Here is a 22846-nt window from a genome sequence, read left to right as displayed (position 1 = left end):
TCGCAGTTGCTTCACTCAGCAACATTTCTAGGGACACATCTCAGAGATATCTCCAAGGTATCCAGCTCTTAGTCATCGGGGCAAAATCAAGCAAGAGAAGCGGATGGGTCAGCTTTCCCATTTCCTTGGGTGACATAGCCAACCCATCAGTAGGCCTTCCAAAATCTGTGTATGAGGCTTCTTCAAACTATCCTGTGCTATGTGAAGTCAATTCTCAAATGGGGTTATTATAACAATGACAAATAGCCCACAGCTGTGAACTCTGTAGGGCACTGCCCTCTGAAGGCATAACTCAACCCAGCTGAAAAGGTAGAAACCCACCCAAGATCCTCAACTCTGTCTCACCAGCTAGCAGTAAAAACCTAGATTAAGATCTCCAGAAAGAAGAGCCAACATACATCGAGATTCCTCTTCTCCAAGGAGAGTGTTGCAATCATAGTTGTCATGCAGTTCCCTCCCAAACTGTCTCGTAGGACACTGGTCATCATGGAGTTTCTATAAGGAATGTGTGAACGATGCTTTTCTGAAAGGGCAATGATAACCTGTGGTAAAGTAGAAAGGTAATGGGATTAATTTAGCAGAACACGCACACCTGACAAACAACGGAGCTTCAACAGCAATAAAAATGCAAAAGGAAATAACAACTAAATGCAGGGTGAAGTCCAAAGCTTGAGTACAGAATAAATATCTTAACAACAATATTCACTACAAGATGGTGAAGACTGAATAAAGTAAATGTAGCATAACTGTAGCATTGTGAGCCCCATGAGTTTTAGACAAATGAAATAACCTGTATAGAACTGGATACACTGTTATTCTGTTTATAGCGATTGGAAAATTTGTATAAAAACACAAGAGCAAAACATGCCTGATTACTTTAATTACTTTAATACTACCAAAATTGGGCCATATGCCAGTAAACAATAACTAAGGGAAACAGTATAGGATGGTGGTTGAAGTCCCAGATTCTCATGCAAGATTGTCTAGGTGCAAGTCCTAGCTTTCCTAGGGCATGTCACTCAACATGCCTCAGTCTCCTCATCTGTAAAACAGGAATAAAAATAGTACCTACCTCACAGGTAGTTGAGATGATTAAAAGAGTTAAAATGTGCAAATTACTTTGAATAGCACCTAGCCCATAACAAGTGCTGAATATAGGTTTGCTCCCATTGTAAGCAACAGGGGTAGTTTACCTTGGTTCAGCTCAGGCTTGCTCACTTTACACTTCATGAGTTCCTTAGGTACTTAATGGGAAGGTACTAGATGGATGGATGGCAAATGGAGCAAAGACTGCTGGGGTTGTCTCGAAAGGAGGCACTTGGGGCTCAGGGTTATCCTGGGCAGACAAAACCAGTGCTAGAACGTTCATTACAAGGCAGCAGGAATCAGCCACCCACAGGATGTGTCTTCAAGGGCATCACAAGGCCCTGGCTCCTGAAAATACTTCCGCCAACACCTGTCATTGTTCTAGTCCTGCCTCCTCCCAGGTGTGTAATTTCCATCACCAGAACTTCCTCTACTTTTTTGGTTTACAAAACAAAAAGGGAGCATTGCTTTCTGAAGGCTGTTTTGAGCAAAATACGTAACTATACCACTAGTCTCACTCTAAATTCATGACCACAGGTGTTGGTAAATTCAGTAATCCTGTGATCGCTCTCTCTCAAAAATCACTTTTCAACTCTCAGAAATGAGACCTTCACACTTTTCTCCTTTTCCTTCAAACCTTTCTTCACCCTCTCCTCTTCTCAATTTCACTTTGAGCTGATGGCCACACTTCTACTAGATATGACAGATATAGATTCAGAACCCTGACCAGGGCTATCTCATGTCTCCATCGTTAAAGCCCCTGTACATTCTGCCCTTCGCCTTCTTATTGTCCTGCTCCTGTCTAAGGCCAGCCCTCCATCCTTGGCCTCATCTGCTCCCTCCTACTTTTCTCCTACAATTACCTCCTCTCTCTTCTGAATTAATTTCCCTTTCATCTGGACAATTCCCATTCTGCATGCCCACTACAGTCCTAAACTAAGATGGCTCTTGCCAAGGTCATCAGCAACCTTCATTGTACCAAGAGCACTGATTGCCATCTTACAAGACTTCTGAGCTGAGTAAGTATGCAACACTGGTACTCAGTGCCTCCCTTGGGAAACACTTTATTCACTTGGTAACTGGGACATCACACTTTCCTGGTTTTCATCTTTCCTCAAAAACTAGTTAATGAATATTTCTTTTTCTTATTCCCAAATTACAAACTTTGGAGTGCCCTGGGGCTCAGTTCTTGATCCTCTTTTCTGTCTTATCTACACTCTCTCCCTATGTAATCTCATCCAATTGCTTGGCTTTAATTATATTTTATTTATTTATTTATTTATTTATTTATTTATTTGAGACAGAGTCTTGCTCTGTTGCGCAGGCTGGAGTGCTGAAATGCGGTGGCACCATCTCGGCTCACCGTAGCCTTTGCCTCTGGGGTTCAAGTGATCCTCGTGCCTCAGCCTCCGGAGTAGCTGGGATTACAGGTGTGCATCACCACACCCAGCTAATTTTTTGTATTTTTAGTAGAGATGGGGTTTTGCTATGTTGGCCAGGCTGGTCTCAAACTCCTGGCCTCAAGGGATCCACCCGCCTCAGCTTCCCAAAGTGCTAGGATTACAGGCGTGAGCCATTGTGCCCAGCCATTGCCTGGCTTTTAAATGCATCTATATCCTGATGTCTTCCCAATTTATACCATCAATCTCAACCTCTTCCCTGTGCTACTATCATCTTGGAAACTCTACATCTCCACTTGGATTTCTATTTTTGATTGTCTTTCCTGTCTGCCCCCAAGACTGATTCTTTCTCAGATCTTACCCATTATTACTAAGGCCCCATCATCAACCCAGTTGCTCAGGCCAAAAGCTTAGGCAACCATCCTTGATTTGCCCTCATCCCCAATATCCAATCCATTAGCAACTTCTATTAGGTTTACTTACAAAACTTGCAGGAATTGCACCACTTCTTGCCACCTCTTCTTACCACCACCACTCCAGTTCAAGCCTCTGGGGTCCCTTGCTTGGGCAACCACACAGGCCTTGGATTAGTCTCCCTGCTTCTACTTTTGCCCTTCCATGATGTGTTCTCCATACAGCAGCCAGAGAAATCTTCACACAATCTAAGTTATGCCAAGTTGCTCCCTAATACACTTAGTATAATATCCCAGCTCCCGTGTGATCCCTCCCTGTAGACTTATCTGACATCATGCCCTGTCATGTTCCCTGGGTCTATGCTGGCCTTCTGACTGTTGATTCAGCATGTTGAGCTTATCCCCACATCAGAGCCTCTGAAATTGCTGTTCCCTCTGCCTAGAATGCTCTTGTCCCAGATTTCCATACAGCTTTCTTTCTGCTTCTCATTATTCACATCTTTGCTCAAATTTTGTTTTCTCACAAGGGCCTTCCCTGGACACCCTATCAAAAATAATATACCTATCTTCAGCCTGTTAATCTATCTTATTTTTCTTATACTACTTATCACTATTTAAAATTATATCTAGGTACTTATTTGTTATCTGCTTCCCCTCTAGGCTTTCTGCTCTGCAAGGCCAGAGATGTTGTCTCTCTTCTTCATAGCTCGACCCACACTGCCAAAAACAGTGCTCAGCACTTGGTAACATGGCAGAAACAAAGCTGTCTCCCTCAGCTCTCATGGCAGCCCTTATTCTAGTTTGACTTCCTATGAAATTACTTTTCCTAGTCTGGCTTGAAAGTCATGTTTTGCTTAAGACATAGCTCCACCAAGCAGACAGCCCTATGTAGGGTTTGGAGGTGAGCAGTGAGAGGTGGTAGCCATAAGGAGGAACATCAGATTCATGGGGGGCATGGTGGCAGAGGCATCTGGTTCTTCTGAGGCAGCTGCAGGGAAGTTTCTGGAATCCAGTGCCATGTGACTATACAGTAGTACTTCGCAGAGCAGTTAGGTGCATCTCCTGGTCGCTCTGTGTAGCAGCCAAACCCAGTTTTCTGACTTTTCTTGAGATTTGTTATGTTTAATAAGCCATGCTTCTTACAATAGCTAGAGCAGATTTTCCAGTTTACAACTAAGAAATTTGATGAATATAAAATGTGCTCAACAAATTTTTTAAAATAAATCAACGAATGCATGAGAAGATTACTTAGTATGTCCCAAGAAAACAGTGTGAAGATCATCAGTATGGAATGAGGTTTGAGAGAACTAAGTTTCAGTGTCATTGGAAAGGAGGTGGGGAATATGGCAGACCCAAGTCAGAGTGGCAATAGATGCCAAGCAGAACTCCACACTCTAAGAACAAAGAGGACAGATTGAGTATCTGAAACAGGCAAGGTGAGCCCAAATACCCAAACAGGGGCTGGGCTGACAGATGTGCAGAGAGTGTGGCATTATTGTTTATAAATAATTTCTCTACGTATTTTGAAGTCCTTTTATAAAACAAATGTCACTGGTTTTCTCCTGCTCTAGGAAACAATATTGACGTCTTTTCATTCAATGGCTTTATTGACAACTTAGAGAACCTAAAGCAGAATATGCTTATTAAACTTCTTGTTGATATATGTGTATGTGTATACACACACATACACACACACACATATATATATATATATATAGTTTTTTTTTAGATGGAGGTTTTGCTCCTGTTGCCCAGGCTGGAGTGTAAAGGCACAACCTTGGCTCACTGCAACCTCTGCCTCCTGGATTCAAGCAGTTCTCCAGCCTCAGCCTCCCAAGTAGCTGGGATTACAGGCATGCAACACCACACCCAGCTAATTTTATATTTTTAGTAGAGACGGGGTTTCACTATGTTGGCCAGGCTGGTCTCAAACCCCTGACCTCAAGTGATCCACCCACCTTGGCCTCCCAAAGTGCTGGGATTACAGGCGTCAGCCACCGTGCCCGACCCTGTTGATATTAAATTAAATCATGTGTTAGTAAACTTGATTTTGGTTGCAAGCAACAGAAAATGTAACCCAAACTGGTTTTAATTATAAGGGATATTTATTGGTTCATGTGATTGAAACAGGAAAGGCTTTAGGTTAGAAGGAAACCAAAAGATTAATGTTACTATTAAGGACTTAGTTTTTGCCCATATCTCTGCTATATCTTCCATGTGGTAGAAGTCAGTCTCTTCTTGTGGCCCCACAATGGTTGCCAAAAGCCCTGATGTTATATACTTCCTTATTCACAACTTAGGTGAGAAAGAATTCTTCTTCCCTAATCACTAAACAAAATTCCTGAGCTTCAGTAGATATGAGCTTGGGTCCTGGGCCCATCCTTGAACTATCACTGTAGGCAGGAGAAAGACAGGCTCCAATTCACTTAGATGAGTCAGAATCTACTGGGGAGCTGGGATGGGCTCCTGGCTGCGCTTCTCATTGTTATGGACATTGCAGAGGCAATTCCAATGTCCTCTCTAGAAAGCGCTCTCTAAAGAATTAGAGATCAAACTGGGATTACGGATTAGAAAATATGGTCTTAAAAATGGAGAAAATGAAGGCAGTCATCTTAGGGATATCTCTTAAATAAAGTGAGCCTCAGTTCCCTCACTTATAAATGTGGTATTGGAATGTCTATCTCACAGAAATATTTTAAGATAATTTCTGGACTAGTTCTCAGTAAGCATAATTTTAAGAGATAATTTCTGGACTAGTTCTCAGTAAGCATAAAAGCACTCAGTAATATAGAAGGAAATGTTCTTTATGAAATGTTCGAAGACTAATTTTCATCGTATAAACACAGTTCTGGGCCATTTCTTTAGAAGAGGACCCTGAGAAGGTATCTTATCAGCTCTCAAGGAGCTTTAGGAATACTATAAGCCCAGCCCACTTGGAGCAGATGTAAAACTTTGGAATGACCCAGAAATGGCAGGTATTCAGGAAAGAGGCAGAGGTAGATTATTCTTTGTGGGGCTGCTGTGAGTTCTGAAATTGGGCAGGAGGCAAAGGATCTGAAAGGCACAGGAAAATGGGGTGGTCATAAAACCTGACTTTTTAATCGTTTCCTTCCATCTTAGATTGCATGTACAAATACAATGGTTAATATTCCTGAAGTTATTCTCTGACTGACAAGGAGTGGAACCTCACATTATGCTTAATAATATCTCCAAGTACCTAGAAACTGTGCCTGCAATCAATAATTCTATTTACTATTTAATGAGTTAAAGACTTTAAAAAAAAGAGTTCAGAAGTGTTTGGAAAATTATCCTACGAAAATTGACAAAATTTGGAGTGTTGCAATTGGCACTGACACCATTACTTTTTCTCCTGAACACAACACATTCAGTGGAAGCCAAATGGAAACTAAAACTCTGGAAAAGTCCCATTTGTGTTGAATAATGGCCGAAGGCAACTCTGATTCTGATTTCTGTAGCAGTACAGAGCAAGCACTTCATTTGCAGTGGTTTCTCACTTGATGTGTAGGCTGATAGAAGCTGTAGGTCACACCAGGAGCACTCGGTGAGATCTAGGACAAGTATGTACGTCTCCCTTTTCCTCCCATGAACTCAGTTTCTAAGGCCAAGATGTACCCTGTTATTGTGGCTTAAAATGTCTTTGAGGAAACTTTTTGGAAAAAGTACTGCATATACAAGGAGAACTCCAAAACCAACCATACTCTGGCAAAAAGAAAGTTATTTACTTGTGAACACAATAAAGTACATTCAACTCAGAGAGGTTGCACTCTTTGAGCAGGTGTGAAGTCTCACAGTTATGGCCAAAAGAGTAATTATAATGCTGCATGGAATTTGTGGAACCAATGTAGGCTAATTAAGGTAAAGCAAGTTACCAAATGGTTTCCCATTCCATCTCTATCTTACATATTAAAACTGAGAAAGAGGGGATAGGGTTATAATTGATTACCAACACTCATATGGATTTCTATTACAGGTTTTAAATTACTATATTGCTAAGTATTTATTTGTATGCTTTGCTGTTCTGCTAACATGATAGCCCCTCCTACTTCTCAGTCATTCATTTATCCCCATTATTTAACGTAACTCACAGCACCCAGTAAACATTCAATCACAATTTGTTGAATGAATGAATGAATGAAACTAATTAAACTAAATTGTGTTACACTTCCAGTCTCATTAGTCCCATAATAAAGTACTACATAAAGAGAAGTTGATTAACATAAGTCTTTGAATTTTGTTATTCATTAAATATCTTCCCACTCTATTTATTATTCTTATTCCTATGCATTCCTTGGTTTTCTCTTCTTTCTGTGTGAAATTCAAAAATTTCTCTTCTATCGACCTACTTGCTCTCTAGCAGCTACTCCTAGATTTCACATCTCCACATTCACAGACTAGTTTTTCCATATTTATGTTCTTCTTTCCTCTCCCACTAATCTCTTTTCTCTCCATTATCTTATGTTGAACCTCTTCTTTTCCTGTGAAGACACTTGTGTATCAGTGTAAATGGTTAACAGCTGGAGTGATGCAGTGGGTGAAAATGAAACATCAGTTACAGAGACCAAGGGGCAATGACATGTGAATGTCATTGAGACCCTGAGCAAATTCATCCCCCTGGGCTGGAGCTAAGAGCTGACAGGCTCGCAATTCCCACCACCTGACACGCTCTGCCCCATCCTTGATTGGCTTGCCTCTACTCATTCCTCTGCGTGGTATCAGGCCCTAAGAAAACCATCATCAACTCTCACCTCCTCAGTCTCGGCCAGACACCCTGCTACAAGCTCCTCTCACTTCTTTTACTTTCTCTTCACTGCTCTCACCTGGCTTACAGCCACATACCTAAAGACTACATCTTTAATTCATGTCTCCCTACATTATCCCATGAGGTCTTTGGGGAAAGGACTGTTTCTATTTTGTTCACACTCGACTCCAGTGCCTAGTACAGCCCTCAGCACATGGTAGGTCATTATAAGTATTTGTTTGATAAACAAATTAATGATATAGAAAATCCAATGCCACATAGCCCCCAACACTACTCACATGAGGCTGTCATAAGAATTTTGAAGAGAAGAAATGTGAGGAGAGGAATAGTTTTAGTGACGCATAGCAGCTTGCAAAGGCTTATAGAATTAAAAAAAAAAAAAGAATTAAGGGCAGAACATTTCTCTTGAGTGATTACAATTGGTGGGAAGTCCGATTTAACTGATGAACATAATTTTGTATGAACAGATGGATATAATGGAAATTAAAACAGACAGTGCTACCATCCGAAACAAGCAGACACATTTCTTTGAATACAGTCCATTATGTTTTCATATCAATGTTCTATAAGTGTTCTATTAAGTAAAAAGCTCTGTTAAGTATAAGTAGTGTGTAATATTTGAGCAAGAAAGAGCTTAGGAATGCTGACTCTTGTTAAAAACACTAGAATGATCTGAATACCAGGCAGGCCTTAATCTCTGGGTGCTGCCTGACTGGGATTCATCTGGTTGGAGTCTGGCCATGTGCACCTTGTTCAGAAAGTGTCCTTTAGGTTTCTCTCCATCTGCTTTTTTAGCCAATGTGATGATTACATAGCATTTAACATCAAGGCAACATCAGTCTCAGAAGGATTCATTAAGCAGTTAAAAAAAGGTTTTATTTTTTCCCCTCTAATCTTTTAGCTGCAACATTCGTTAGCAAGTCCTTCTGCCTCACCAAGACTCTGTACTTCTCCATTCCAATTTTTGATCATGTTTCTTATTTTTTATTTTATTTTATTTTTTTAGAATTTGGAAGTAGTTGCCATCTTTAACATTCAACTCACAGCCCTTATACTCAAAAAGCTAAATGGAACTTGAGAAATCATCTAATTCAATCCACTCATTTGAGAGATGAATTTTTTTTCCTGAAAGATTTATTTAGCTAAATTCAGATGAGTGTTCTCTTCCCCGGTGTTAAATTCAGAAATTAAAAATAGAGCACATACTGGGGTAGATTGTAATCAGCCTGGGGTAGAAGTAGGAAGGGAAAGCAACAAGGCTAAGAGAATCATCGCGGGGTCAAAATGACCAACTCAATGCAGTCTCCCCAGGCAGAAAACATGTCGGTTATCTCAAAGTCACGTTCCCATCATTAATCTACTGGCCTGAAAACAGGCAAAAGGAAGCCATTTGTAACCTCTGTTTATACCAACTACTCAATTTTACAATAAAGCAGTAAGACAAAAAGTGGGAAAAGGTATAGGCTGTGAAGCCAAGTAAATCTAGGTTCAAATCCTCACCCTCCCCTAGCTGGGTAATCTTGTGGGAAGGCCTTTGGAAGACTTGAATTTTTTAATCTGTATGATGGGGATAGTAACTAACACCTACAACACTAAAGTGGAGGCCCTAGACAATATGATAAACAAGAAAAAGGTGTTAGGGCTGTTGCGAGGTTTCAACAAAATGCTATATACGAAACGCTAGTAGATCTCCAATGTTCCTGGCGGCATTATTCACAATAGCCAAAAGGCAGAAACAATGCAAGTTCCCATCAAGAGATGAATGTATAAACAGCATGTGACATAGACATACAATTGGATATTATTCAATTTAAAAAAGGAAGAAATTCTGATACATGCTACAACATGGATGAATCTTGAAAACATTATGCTAAGTGAAATAAGCCAGACACAAAAGGACAGATGTTGCATAATTCCACTTACATGAGACATCTGGAATAGGCAAATTCACAGAGACAGAAAGTAGAGCAGAGACAACCAGGGACTAGAATATAGGGGAATGGGAAGATTCTGTCTGGGATTATAAAAAACTTTCAGAAATGGATAGTGTCAATGGTTATACAACTTTATGAATGTACTTAATGCCACTGAGTTATGTACTTAAAAAATGGCAAATTTTATGTTACATATATTTTATCATAATTAAAAAAATTCTAATAGAATGCCTGATACATAGTATGTGGTCAGCACATGGTAGCTATAGTTATTAATACATCCCACTCTGCCCATTTTACCTGTTCTAAGTAATGTAGTGACAAGTTGATATACTTGGCCTCGGTTAGAAGATGGCCCCCTACTCCAGTCTTCGCAACTCGCTCTGAACCAGCCAGGTCAACCAGATGGAGTTTGGCGTGTCGTACTGTTGCAGATCCTGGTTCCTTGCTTGACAAATGAATAGTAAAAATGCAGTGGGAACGAGTTGAAGCTTGGTTCATAGGAGTCTATAAAAAATTGCAAAAGAAAAATTATTTGAACAATGAAAATTTTTGAAGACTATCAAAACATTTAAAATAATATTTCTAGTGACAAGACATTTCTCATGAAGCCAGCTGTCAACTGGAGCAAAACCACTTGTGACTAAGACCTTTCAAGTAAGTTGTTTTGAATGTATTACCTCTTGGATTACTGATGACAAACATGGATGGGTTGACTCAGAAAGTGAGAAAAGAGTTCTAATGAGGTATAGATCGAGTCCTCTTGCCAATATAACTTTATTTCATTACCTGTCTATAATCCAGGCATTAACCTTGGCTTAATGCTTGAAAATGCTTAATGTTAATCTCATGGGGAAAGAGGTGAGAATGTGTGTATCAGAAAAATTCATGATCACAATTGTAAACAAAAGCCACAGACAAAGAAACCTACCATCACTGCTACTGCTCAACACTAAAGTGGAGGCCCTAGACAATATAATAAACAAGAAAAAGAAATAGAAGGCATAATAGTAGGAAAAGAAGAAATTAAAAATGTCATTGGGTACAAAAATATATGGTGGTCGACATAGAAAATGCAAGAGCATCTCCAAACAAATGGCTAAGAACTAAAAAGTTTAGTATGGTTGATGGATGTGAGATGAATACATAAAATCAATGAGGTTCTAATAACTCAGAGTGACAATTAATCAGAAAATATAATATTATTCACAATGGCAAGAAAGACAATGAAATAATAAGGGATGAATTTTCTAAAGGATATGTAATTTATAGGGAAAGTGGTAAGATAATATTAAAGGACAAAGAAACCTGGAATAAATGGTATGCAGGATATTAATGCACCATTTCATAGATGGGAAAACTCAACATTAATCTATATGTAAATGTCTACATATTAACCTATATATTCAATGCAATTGAAATAAAAACGCTACAGGTTTTATTTATAGAAAAAAGACAAACTGATCCTAAATGGCATACAGAAGAGAAATCTTCAAATAAAATGAAAAGTAATGCTGTTTACACTTCCTTACTGAAGTTGCTCCATCAAAAAATAAAAAGAAAAAAATGAAAAGTAATTCTGTGAAAGAAGAATAAGAAAGGAGACCTTCCTGCCATCTATCAAGGTATACCACAAAGCTACAGTAATTAGAACAGTGTGGTGCTGGTGTAGGAGCAGATAGCTAGGACAGTGAGACATGCTGTGCTCACTGAGGAGCTCTGTATGGGACAGAGGTGACATCACACCACAGTGAAGAAAGGATGCACTGATTTAATAAATGGTACTGGAATAACCAGCTATCCATCTTGAAAAAAATAAACTTAGATTGCTTCCTTACACTATGCACACAAAGAAATTCCAGAATAGATTAAAGCTTTAAGTGTGAAATAACATAACTTTAGCACAAATACAATAAAACATGGAAGCATACTGTAATCAACCCAAGGAGGTAATGGATACTTTAAGACATAAAACACAAAAATAAATTGATTTAAACTATTTGACCAAGATAATCCAAAATGTAAAAACTTCTGTCTGATAAAATCCACCAAAAAATTAAACACTAGAAGATATTTGCAATACATATGGCTGACAAAATGTTAACAATAAAGAACTCGGCCAGGTGCGGTAGCTCACGCCTGTAATTCCAACACTTTGGGAGGCCCGAGGTGGATAGATCACTTGAGATCAGGAGCTTGAGACCAGCTGACCAAAATGGTGAAACCCCGTGTGTACTAAAAATATAAATAAATAAATAAATAAATAAATAACCAGGATTGGTGGTGCATGTTTGTAATCCCAGCTACTTGGGAGGCTGAGGCAGGAGAACACCTTGAACCCGGGAGGCAGAGGTTGCAGTGAGCCAAGATAATGCCACTGCATTCCAGCATGGGTGACGGAGCAAGACTCCATCTCAAAAATAAACACATACATAAATAAATAAAGACATAAATAAAGAACTCTTGCAAATCAGTGAGGAAAAGTAAGCAAAGAATATGACTAGGTAACTTATAAAGAAGAAATCTGGAAATGGTTAATGAATATTTGAAAAAATGCTCAAATTTATACATAATCAGAACCACATAACTTAGAACCATAAGGTTTAAAAAATAAAGTCTAACAAAATACATGTCGTTGGAGATATAAGGAAATGGGAAATTTTATGTACTGCTGGTAGAAATATAAGTTAAGAATAAATTTTGACAGCAATCTGATAATATATGGCAAAGTTCCAAATACGTATAACCCACAGCCATCAATAAACTACTAGATATATTTCCTAGAGAGAAATCTTGGACAGGTATACATATATGTGTGTGTGTATATGTGTGTGTGTATATATATATGCATGATATGTGATAAGGACATATATACATGGACTTTCACTGCAACATTATTAGGGATAGCAAGAAATTGGTGCAAGACACACAACCTAAGTAATCTGTGACAGAAAAGATTAGTAAACTGAGATAATGCAAATTACAGGGATGTTAAAATAAAGCAACTTTGGATAGATTGACATAAATGGATTTCTAAAATAGAAAGCTGAGAAAAAATAGAAAGTTAAATAATGATATGAACACTATGATAGAATTTACATAATTAAAAAAGCAATATTATCTATCGTTCATGAAGCTATAACTTAGGTCATTAAGTATAAAAACATGGACCAGAAGGATATGGCAAATTAATAATAGCAGTTGTGTTTGTGAGGGATGGAAATGAAAGGCCAAGAAAGGGATTTCAGCTTTATCTGCAATATTCTTTTTCATTTAGTTAAAAATTATTAGAAGCAAATCCTGGATTGGAAAACATGGATGTTGGTCACATTATTCTCTGTACTTTTTTGTGTTTTACATTTTTTTGGAACAAGAAAGAAATTAATCTGATTCAAGATACGAGTGACAAGTTAGTAGTATCATCCTGTCAAACAACAAAAAAACTAAAAATATTCCAAGTGAGTATTCATATGAGTGAATATGTTCAGATCTCCACCTTTGCAAAATGAGATTTAACCAAAAAATTTCAATATGGATGCACATGTGTGCAGACAGGGTAACATATTTGAATGGTAATTCAACCAGAAATTCTTTCTGTAAATATAAATTCTTGATATACACCAGAGTTGATTTACACCAACTGCCAAAATAAACAGATGTCAAAATGCTGGCATAGTTTTGGTGATGATGATGTAGCTAGTGAGTTAAACAGGCCGAAAATTTGACCCATTACTTGTTGCCACAATAACTATGCCCAAACCTGGCCAGTGTGTGATTTTGCCTGCTAAAGCGGATCAGCAAATAACTGTGCATGTAAAACCGCGAACTCAAATTTAGAACCTAAGTTGAGGTGTTTTGGAAGTGACTGTAAGTTATTTGCAGAACTTAAACATGGGTTTCATTTCACTGTGATAGTCGTGCAACAATAAATCCTACAATACTGTAACAAAAGTCAAACTGACAATCAATATAAACAAATAACATGGAGACTTCTCAACAGCTGTCTTCAGCTTCGAAACTGATATTCTGAAACCAATAAAATGTGAGCCATAAATGAATATTGGTAGAGTGTACCCATTTCAAAGGAATATAAGATTCACATAAACTAAAATTGTATATTCTGGAGTCTGTAATTAAAATGCAGTAATATGCTGTAGGAGTCCGTGCCTACAGTTTTGTAACGTCTCATAAATATTTTCTGCATGAAGTAGCAGTTGGTGTCCTCTTAGATAAAAATTTCTTAAACCTCAGAAAACATTCTTTATGTGGAGCTTTTTAAGTGTGATTGGATGTGCTGGTGTCTGCTCTGTGTTTATTTAAGGATGTCTTTATGTCTCATAGGCATGGCCCTACATTTGTCCTTTTAAAGGTAAAATCGTATTAAAATGTTTCTGAAACTGCCTAAGAACAGATGGCACCATTTAGGCAGATTCATTCAAAGTTAAGCACACATTTTAAACAAATGTGCTTTTGGCACTAGTGACTGTGCCTTTGGAAAAATTTTAGTGATGATTAATCACCTGCATGCAGAGAGCTTCCATGTTTCCTATTAGCCTATATATTTCCTATATGCCTAACTGTGTTAGGCAGTACAGAGACAAGAAGGAAAATAAGACCTGGATGCTGCCCTCAAGGAACTTATAATCTAGTTAGGATCTAAAGCCACAATGTGTGAAATGAGAATGAGCATGAAATGAGAAAGGCAAAATGTGCAGTAAAGAAAGTGATTTGTTCTTAGCAATGAACATGCTGATCTTCTAGGTAATATCTGATAATGCTAGCCATTCCCTCACTCTAGGAGCTCGCCACCCTCTGCCCACCACCTGCTTTCTAGGGCCAAATACTCTCCAGTCACTTTCTCCTTCTCTATGGCTTTTTCCTTTACTTTGCTCTCTTCTTTGCAGTCCCTAAAAATAGGTGTGTCCTAAGCTATGGTGACCATATCTTCTCCCCTTGGAAACTCATCTTCTACAGCTCAAATCCTCATTGCATAGGCTCTGTAGTGTAATGAAAATCACACACCAAAAATCTCAGAATTTGGTGTCAGATAGCCTGGTTTCAAGTCCTGGTTCTGTCACTTACTAGTGTTAAAAGCTTAAGCAAAATTACATGAAGGAATTTTGATTTTCATGTTTCTAGAATGCCATATTAAGACCTGCTTCGTTGCAGGGAGTTATATTAAATACCAACTGAGTTACTGAGTGCTGAAATGATCTGCGAAGTGTAAAGGGTCATATTAATGTCACTGTTGATATTCACTTTATTCAGATGCCTCATGTATCCTTCTCTCTTAATTGTTCTGTATACCAGATTAGAATGTCCAGCAGTTTGACTGATCACTGTCATTAAAATGCCTTGCCAGCATCTTGTACATAATGTTCCCAAAACAACCGTTATCTCTTTCCCTCTCTCTGTGTGCCATGGATGGGTATCCAACCCATCCTACTCCTGTTGGATTTCTCTCCACTTATCTGTATCTCCCTCAGTAGCCAAATATCCTTTACCTCTCGCTTGGGTTACTGCAGTCTCTCCCTTCTAGTCTCAATATTTACTCTTGTCCCTTCCAATTGTCCTCCACCTCTCAAAGTACTATTGTTAAAAGGCATATTTGATTAATGCCAATCCTATCTACATCCCTGAATTAAACTAGCATGTTCCCTAAGACTAAATATCTCTATTCCTTTCAACTGGGCCTTTTGCAACTGTTTATCAAAATCCTTTTTAAATATGGTACTCTGGCACTTGAATTGAATATATTATTTTAAAAGTAGCCTAACCACAGCTAAGGACATTGGATGTATTACTTCCTGGAACCTGGGCAATCTAAATCTAATATTGCCAGTAAATAGCACATCACATGAAGTGTTACTATGCCAGATTTGCTCTAGCCCTTACCCATGCTATGGAATTTCTTTGGGACACACACACACACACACACACATACATACACACACACACACACACACAGACACACACTAGTTTACTTCATGACTGCATTTGATTAGTTTTTATGTCAACAATACAATCTATTGGAGCTTGATCTTGTTTTCAATTTTGTGCTATCTACAAATGAAAATATCTTGTATATTCTCATCCAAACAATGTGTAAGACACGGAGCAGCAGGGCAGACCAACAACATTCCAAGAAGACCACCTCTGCTCTCCACCCGGTTAGGTAACAGTTACGGGTATTTAACAATTGACTTCAAGTACTTTTATATGCCTTCAATTTCTCTCTATATTCCCAAAGATATTTTGAGAGATAAAAAATAAATTGAATTCATTTGATCTATAAAATTTTAAATGCTGTCAGAAAAGTGAATGAAATTAGTTTAAGGTAATATCAATGCTGACTTTTTCTTAATTGCTTACTGACTATTATCCTTTATCAGTTTCTTTTTTAGGGCTTGTATCAAATATATTAGCTTGTTATCTTGCATATATATTTTCTTTTTTGGAAAATGGAGAATAGACTTACTTTTATGGGGTGAAATTTAAAAACCTAGGCACACTGGACTCCTTACAGAGTCATCATATCTTCAGTCTATGGCTAAAGAAAGTTATTTTTCCTCTTTCTCATCTCCAGTGTAGCAAAACTTAACTTCTCACTGAAGTTCCATTCATTTGAAAAATTACTTCCTACAAAGCTTCTCCATTTTCCTCTTCCTCCCTCCTAGACTTCAAGCTCCTTGTAGACAGGGACTGTGTCTTATGCATCATTGCCTAGCATAACATAGTAGTGTTAAAAAATGTTTGTTAATTTGTTGACTCTTGCTCATTTCTTGTGTTCTGGAATCTCTACAGCATGCTCCATAATTTCTAAAAATCTTCAAATAATTCTGTGACTACATTGGCAAGCTTTTTAAGTCCATGGAATACAGTTCATTTGAGTCTAAAAATTAGAACTATTTGAAACAGCTAGATTGACTCAAATCTCCCTATCAATCTTGGGCTTCAGTTATTTGTTGTGCCTGATTCCAGAGCTCTTAATCATTACTCTCTATGTCTTCAATTGCCTTTTCTCCTGTCTAGAATGTCTTCTAGCTTGTCACTCAAGTATGCCCTTTTCCTACTCCCCAAATAAGCCTACTCAAAATTCATTTATCTTCGTGAATTCCCTGGGACTATACCCAATTGGCATTAGCCATTGTGTTCAGAAAGGACATTTAACATTTGTGCATATAGACAGTCATTGATATCCAAACCCTGGAAGAGTCCAAAAAAATTGGTTGTTCCAAATGGAGTTTTAAATGTTCATAAAAAAATCCATTTGGAACATTGTTTAAATTGTGTTATCATGATGAACTGTTTGTTCTAGTGCATAGTGAAGTAGTGGTGGGCTACAAATGAATGTTCGGTGTCCAACTCATTTTGTGGCAGTGTCAACAGAATGGCGCAGATTGTAAAAAGTGACTCAAAAATGACCCTGTCAGACAATAGTGGCTTCAAAATGTTTATACAGAAGGGGCTTGGAGCAGCAATGACTGTGGAGGCAGGGGTTGATGCTGCTTTGTTAGGACACTTCACATAACATCAAATGCCTACACTGAGGACTGGAGACAGGTGCTAAGGCCCCTTCTACTGTCCTTTATGCCTCTCCCCGGCACTGGCTTAGCTACCACTCTCAGAAGCTATTTCATGTGGTAAAAAAAACCCTCAAATCTCATTGAATAATAATTCTTTTCTATAGAGCAGGAGATACCTGTTGGCTGAAAGAGAAATTTGAAAATAAACGGCGATGCTTTTCTTTTGTGGGGTGCATGTGTGTGTGTGTGTCCAGCCATTTTTAGTAATGATAATTCTGATTTGGGGGCAAGAATCAATAAGTGAAATACAATTTCTTGGGGTTTACATAATATGCTCTTATGGATGTTTGTAAAATTTTTTCTGCTTTTAGTTAAACTTATGTTTTCAATCACTTCAAAAATGATTGTAGACAGTTAATGCAGCCTTCAATGATTCAAATAACCTCTGTATATCACATTAAAAGTTTTCTAGGGTACCTTGAACGCTTACTTATTTCTTGCCATAACTTATACCTTTTATTCTATTCCTGTGTAGCAAAATATTTTTTTCAATCACTTTGTTATCTCGGAGTAAAATATCTCAACAGGAATTTCCACTAATCTAGAATAGATCAAATGAAAGAAATCTCATTTTGATTGAACAGGACATTGTAAAGTATATGCCTGAGACTCCTTAAAACAAACCAACTATCAACAACAATAGCAACCACAGGATCTAGAATTCAGCTTTCCCCTTCAGTTCTCCTTGTTTGATAACACTTTCTACACTGATACTCTAATTGATCTGTTCCTCCGCTCATTTGCTCTATCTGAATTGAAGACTGAAAATGCTAACTTCCATGTGTTTTTTTAAATGTTTTCTGAGTTGGTATCTCAGCCTTTCAGGTTAAACCTCACCCTAAATGAAGAATTACTTAATCCATTACCTATCGGTTAACTGATTCTTTATATAGTTCTTCCCATATTAAATTAATTGAATTAGGAAGCTCACTATGCCCTTGATGTACTCTAACTCAGCCTGGAGAAGTGAGACCAAACCTAGTGGTTTAAGCACATGACCCTATAAACACCTACCTCGATCTTTTCTGGAGGTGTTTCAGAACACACTGCCTAGCAACAAAATATTCCCGAGTGGATATCCCTCTACTGGAATTAATGATCCTAAACTTCTCATTTTTCTTTCTGACTTTTCTGTTTATAAGATACCTGGCTTTTAGAAAAGTAGTCAAAATGATTTTCCCCAGTTGCAGGATTCTAGGTCTTTTTCTTATCCAGCATGTTGTCAAAATAGTTTTGTAAAAGAGAAATAGACTAGACACACCAATTTTGTTTAAAATTTAAAAACAAACTTTGGAACAATCTGGAACATATAATAAGAATGTTCTAATAATTATGATTTGCCTTTATGATAAGAATAGGTCTAGTATGTTTTATTGTGCATCCCTCCTAACAAGTCTGGAATCAATTTGATGGATTTTTGACTTTCACATCCTCAAAGATCTATTAGCCGACTCAAAAATTTTTAGGAAAACAATGTCAGAATTAGTGGTTCTGTTGAAGCTTCCTCTGTGGATGTCAGGATTCAGATTACTTCCCTAAGGGTCATTTTTCCAAGATTTGGCAAATCAAAGTCAAACACATTTATATCAAAATCTAAGTCGGCTAAATGGTGGTACATATGGGAAATTGGGAAAGATTTTGCCTGTATCTTTAATTGGAACTACATTCAATTATCATTCTTACGTATCATCCTTGAGCTAGATAGCACCATATCCTCCACCAGCATTAAGGTTTGCTCTCTGAACAATGAAAATTATATAACCCAAAATGTCTGCCAAACCCCCTGCTGTATTTTTCACTTGATTGCAAAAAGAATTATAAGCTAAATTTAGCCATCAAAACAGTAACTCATCATAATTGTCCACTCTGTCCATTTTTCATCTTTTAAATTGAGTTTGAATTTTTTTCTCTTTTTCTCTTCCTATTAAAATTCAGCCTTCGCTTAAAAATTTCCAAGTCTGACTATTCACATAAGTGGAATAATAATATTATGGGGCTAAAAGAGCTAACAATCTTAAGAAGTTTAGCAGTTTATTCAAACTGTCTTTTTTATACATACTACATACCTTGGGATTATAGACAATCTGAAACTACGGTTTACTATCCTGTGTATAAACAACTAAGACACAGGTAATGATAACACACCAAGGAGAATTTAGATATACATTTGTATGATTTTGTTCTAATGAAAAAAATATATCCCGTGAAACTTCATTGGGATAGCACTTAATGCAGTCTTCGACACAAATTTTAGGACAATGTCACTCAGAGTAGAGATGCTGAAGAAAGAACTCTAGAAGCACAGATGTCCAGTATTAGGCATAACAACCTATTTTATTTTCACTCACAGTTGACTTGTATTTTCTGACTGTATGCCCTTAAGGCTCTTTCTTTAGCTTTGGAATTTAGTAACTTCAAGAGAGGATATCTTGGAATTGAGCTCTTCCAATTTTTTCTTTGAGCTCTTCCAATTTTTTCAGTTATGTCCTTTTCATCTGCAGATTCAAGTAATTCCAAGTTTCAGAAAACGTTTCTCGGGCCGGGCGCGGTGGCTCAAGCCTGTAATCCCAGCACTTTGGGAGGCCGAGACGGGCGGATCACGAGGTCAGGAGATCAAGACCATCCTGGCGAACACGGTGAAACCCCGTCTCTACTAAAAAATACAAAAAACTAGCCGGGCGAGGTGGCGGGCGCCTGTAGTCCCAGCTACTCGGGAGGCTGAGGCAGGAGAATGGCGTGAACCCGGGAGGCGGAGCTTGCAGTGAGCCGAGATCCGGCCACTGCACTCCAGCCTGGGCGACAGAGCAAGACTCCGTCTCAAAAAAAAAAAAAAAAAAAAAAAAAAAAAAGAAAGAAAACGTTTCTCTAGTGTTTCTGTTGCCTTTGTTCTCTCCTCTTCTTCAGGATTTCTAACTAGATGCTCCTTTGTCTCTCTTTCTAGATATCACCTTCTCTCAATAATTTTTATATCCTTAGTTATTTTTCAGTCACATTGCTTCCTCTTATTTTTCCCTCCTCCTCCTCCTCCTACTCCTCCTCCTTCTCTTCTTCTTCCTCCTTCCTATTCGCTTCTAATGGCACTTTCATCTCTTTAATGGCTTTCTTTTTCTCTTTCATTTATTTTCTGAAGTTTTTCAGGTTTGCTTTTCTTTGTCTTGTTATCTTTTTCTTTGGGCTCTTCTATAATATTAAGCTATTTTTTAAAAAACCAAGATTATCTTTAAATAACATCCTTAAGATTATGAAGAGCAAGCCCTGTGCTCTCTGATTTCATCAGCCTTCAGATATATGTTCCTTAGCCCCGACACCTACTCCATATATACAAATAGGTTGTGGGATGTTTTCTTTCTGATAATTTTATCTTTGAACATGACTATCTCTTTCCTAAAGAGTAGCCGGGAGGATAGGTGAGGAAATATTCATATTGGGTTTACATCCTGAATACTTTTACATTACATCTGTTATGTCTTTAGCCTCAAGAGCATAAACTTTCCTCAGTATTTCACACTAATAGGTCTGGGATGGCTCGTAGTTAAGCCCCTTAAATAACAAACTCCCTGAATCCCACTCACCAAAGGCCATCTTCTTTGGCATGAGCCCACATCGCTGATGATAAAAATGGCTTGTATTTAAGGTTTCTTCTTTGGATCCACCTTCTAGAGTAAGAATGAATATCTATATAATATTCCCAGATTCTTCCTCCATACTTGCCTGTGTTTCAGATCTCATCACTCTAACCAAAAGATCATTGGATTTGCATTTGAGAATTGTGACCCTTTCTTTAAAGGGAAACTCTATCCTGCCTGAGGTTGGAGGACATATGAGTTGGCTCTCAGCACCCTCTCTCATCATAATTCACATTCATAGTATTTGGCAGGTTTTCTCATAGTTTGAGGTTATGGCTATTTCTTTATTTCACTGAAGATGGCTTTTTTCTCCTTTCTTTCGTTTTTTGCTGCTGTCGTTGGTGAATGTCAATAATACTGAATAGAGTAAAAGTGACTTTCATATGCTACGTTTAATTCGAGACAAGAACTTTAAAGATCAGAAGAAACTCTGGGACTAAATTTTATAGCCCAAAGACTATTATTTTAATAATGTATATGGAGTATATAAATCTTAAAGTTCTAATAATAGCTGTTCCAGACCACTCTTTTATTTTAATCGATGTTTTAGATCAAATCTCATGGTTCATGTAATACCACTAAATCAGGTTAGAGCAGAATGCAAACTGTGTTATAAGACAGAAGCGTTATTTAAAGAACACTGTCTGTTTCTCATGTATCTCATATGTAAATTATGAGAACAAGAAATAAATACTTGTCATATAGTAAGTGCTCAAAATTAAAGTTTCTTTTCTTCTATACCTAGTAGGTATATATAATAGATAAGAAAAGAGGTTAGAATTGTCAATATATCTTTCACTAAGGCTTCTAGCTACTTATCAGGGCCTAATAAGAAGAAAATGCTATTCTTATTTATGTATTTATTTGAGGTGGGGTCGCACTATAGTGCCCAGGCTGGCCTCAAACTCCTGGGCTCAAGCAATTCTCCTGCCTCAGCCTCCTGAGTAGCTGGGATTAAAGGTGAGCCACTGCACCCTGCTAAACATGCTATTCTTATTGTAATAAGATCAAGGCCAAAATGTAGTTTGCCTGTTGTATATTTTGCTCTAACCAGGTTCACAAATTTTATAACAAACTTGCTAATTATGTATAACTAACATATCTTTCAAACAAAAATGTGTGAGGATGTGTTAGTCAGTATCCCTTTAATGACTTTGGAACTAATTGCAACCAAAATCCTCTTGTTTTCCACACACACCACACAAGGAGATTCGGGCTTGAAGTTGTGTTAACAAACACAATCACACAATAAAGCTACTCCTTCCTTCCTGCCCTATCCTTATGTTATTAGACAACACGTCCAAGAACAGCTGTTCCTATAACTCGCATAAACCTATTAACCCCCACTCACACCCCGTCTCCCAACTGTTTGCACTTCCACAAGGTCATACAACTTACTCCAAAAGTTTGCTAATGTGCAAAGCCTGAGAGCTTACAAAGCACATCAGCACAACTCAGATAAATCTAGCACAGATGCTCCACGATTTATGACATGGGGTTATGTCCCAACAAACCCATAGTAAATGGAAAATACCATAAGTTGAAAATGCATTTAATATACCTAACCTACTGAACATCATACCTTAGCCTGGCCTACCTTCAACGTGCGCAGAACACTTCTATTAGCCTACAGTGGGGCAAAATCACCTAGCACAAACCCTGTTTTATAATAAAGTGTTGAATATTTCATATAATTTATTGAAGACTGTACTGAAAGTGAAAAACAGAATCATTGTGTGAGAACTTGAAGTACAGTTTCTACTGCATGCATATCAATTTCACACCATTGTAAGGCTGAAAAATTGTAAGTTGGGGAGTGTCTGTATGTCTTTTATTTCTAGCAAAGACTTAGGCATAAAGACTTCTAATCACTCTTGGGGAAATTATTTATTAATCCTAGAAACTTTGTTGATAGGCTAATTATTTGGAAAGTAACCTCTTTCAAAAGATTTGAAGTATCACACACACACACAAAATGTTGAAGTCATCTGTTCTCAGTACTCACCAATAAGCACAGTGTA

The 22846-nt window shown here is 37.8% G+C and overlaps 1 protein-coding gene across 8 annotated transcripts in view; it reads right to left on the bottom strand.

Moving 5' to 3' along the window:
• The window catches only part of LOC105489673 (kinesin family member 6), a 388549-nt gene that overhangs the window by 252669 nt on the left and 113034 nt on the right, over positions 1-22846 (bottom strand). For all 8 annotated transcript variants that reach the window (XM_071097107.1, XM_071097102.1, XM_071097101.1 and 5 more), the window contains 2 exons: positions 9914-10120; positions 399-542 (listed from right to left, as the gene is read on the bottom strand). In XM_071097107.1, the coding sequence (XP_070953208.1) occupies positions 399-542; positions 9914-10120 (351 nt within the window). The remainder of the gene's footprint in view (positions 1-398; positions 543-9913; positions 10121-22846) is intronic.

This window comes from Macaca nemestrina, chromosome 5, assembly GCF_043159975.1.
Source record: "Macaca nemestrina isolate mMacNem1 chromosome 5, mMacNem.hap1, whole genome shotgun sequence".
NCBI lineage: Eukaryota > Metazoa > Chordata > Mammalia > Primates > Cercopithecidae > Macaca > Macaca nemestrina.
The sequence above is the reverse complement of the archived record's forward strand: the minus strand, read 5'-3'. Positions and strand labels throughout refer to the sequence as shown.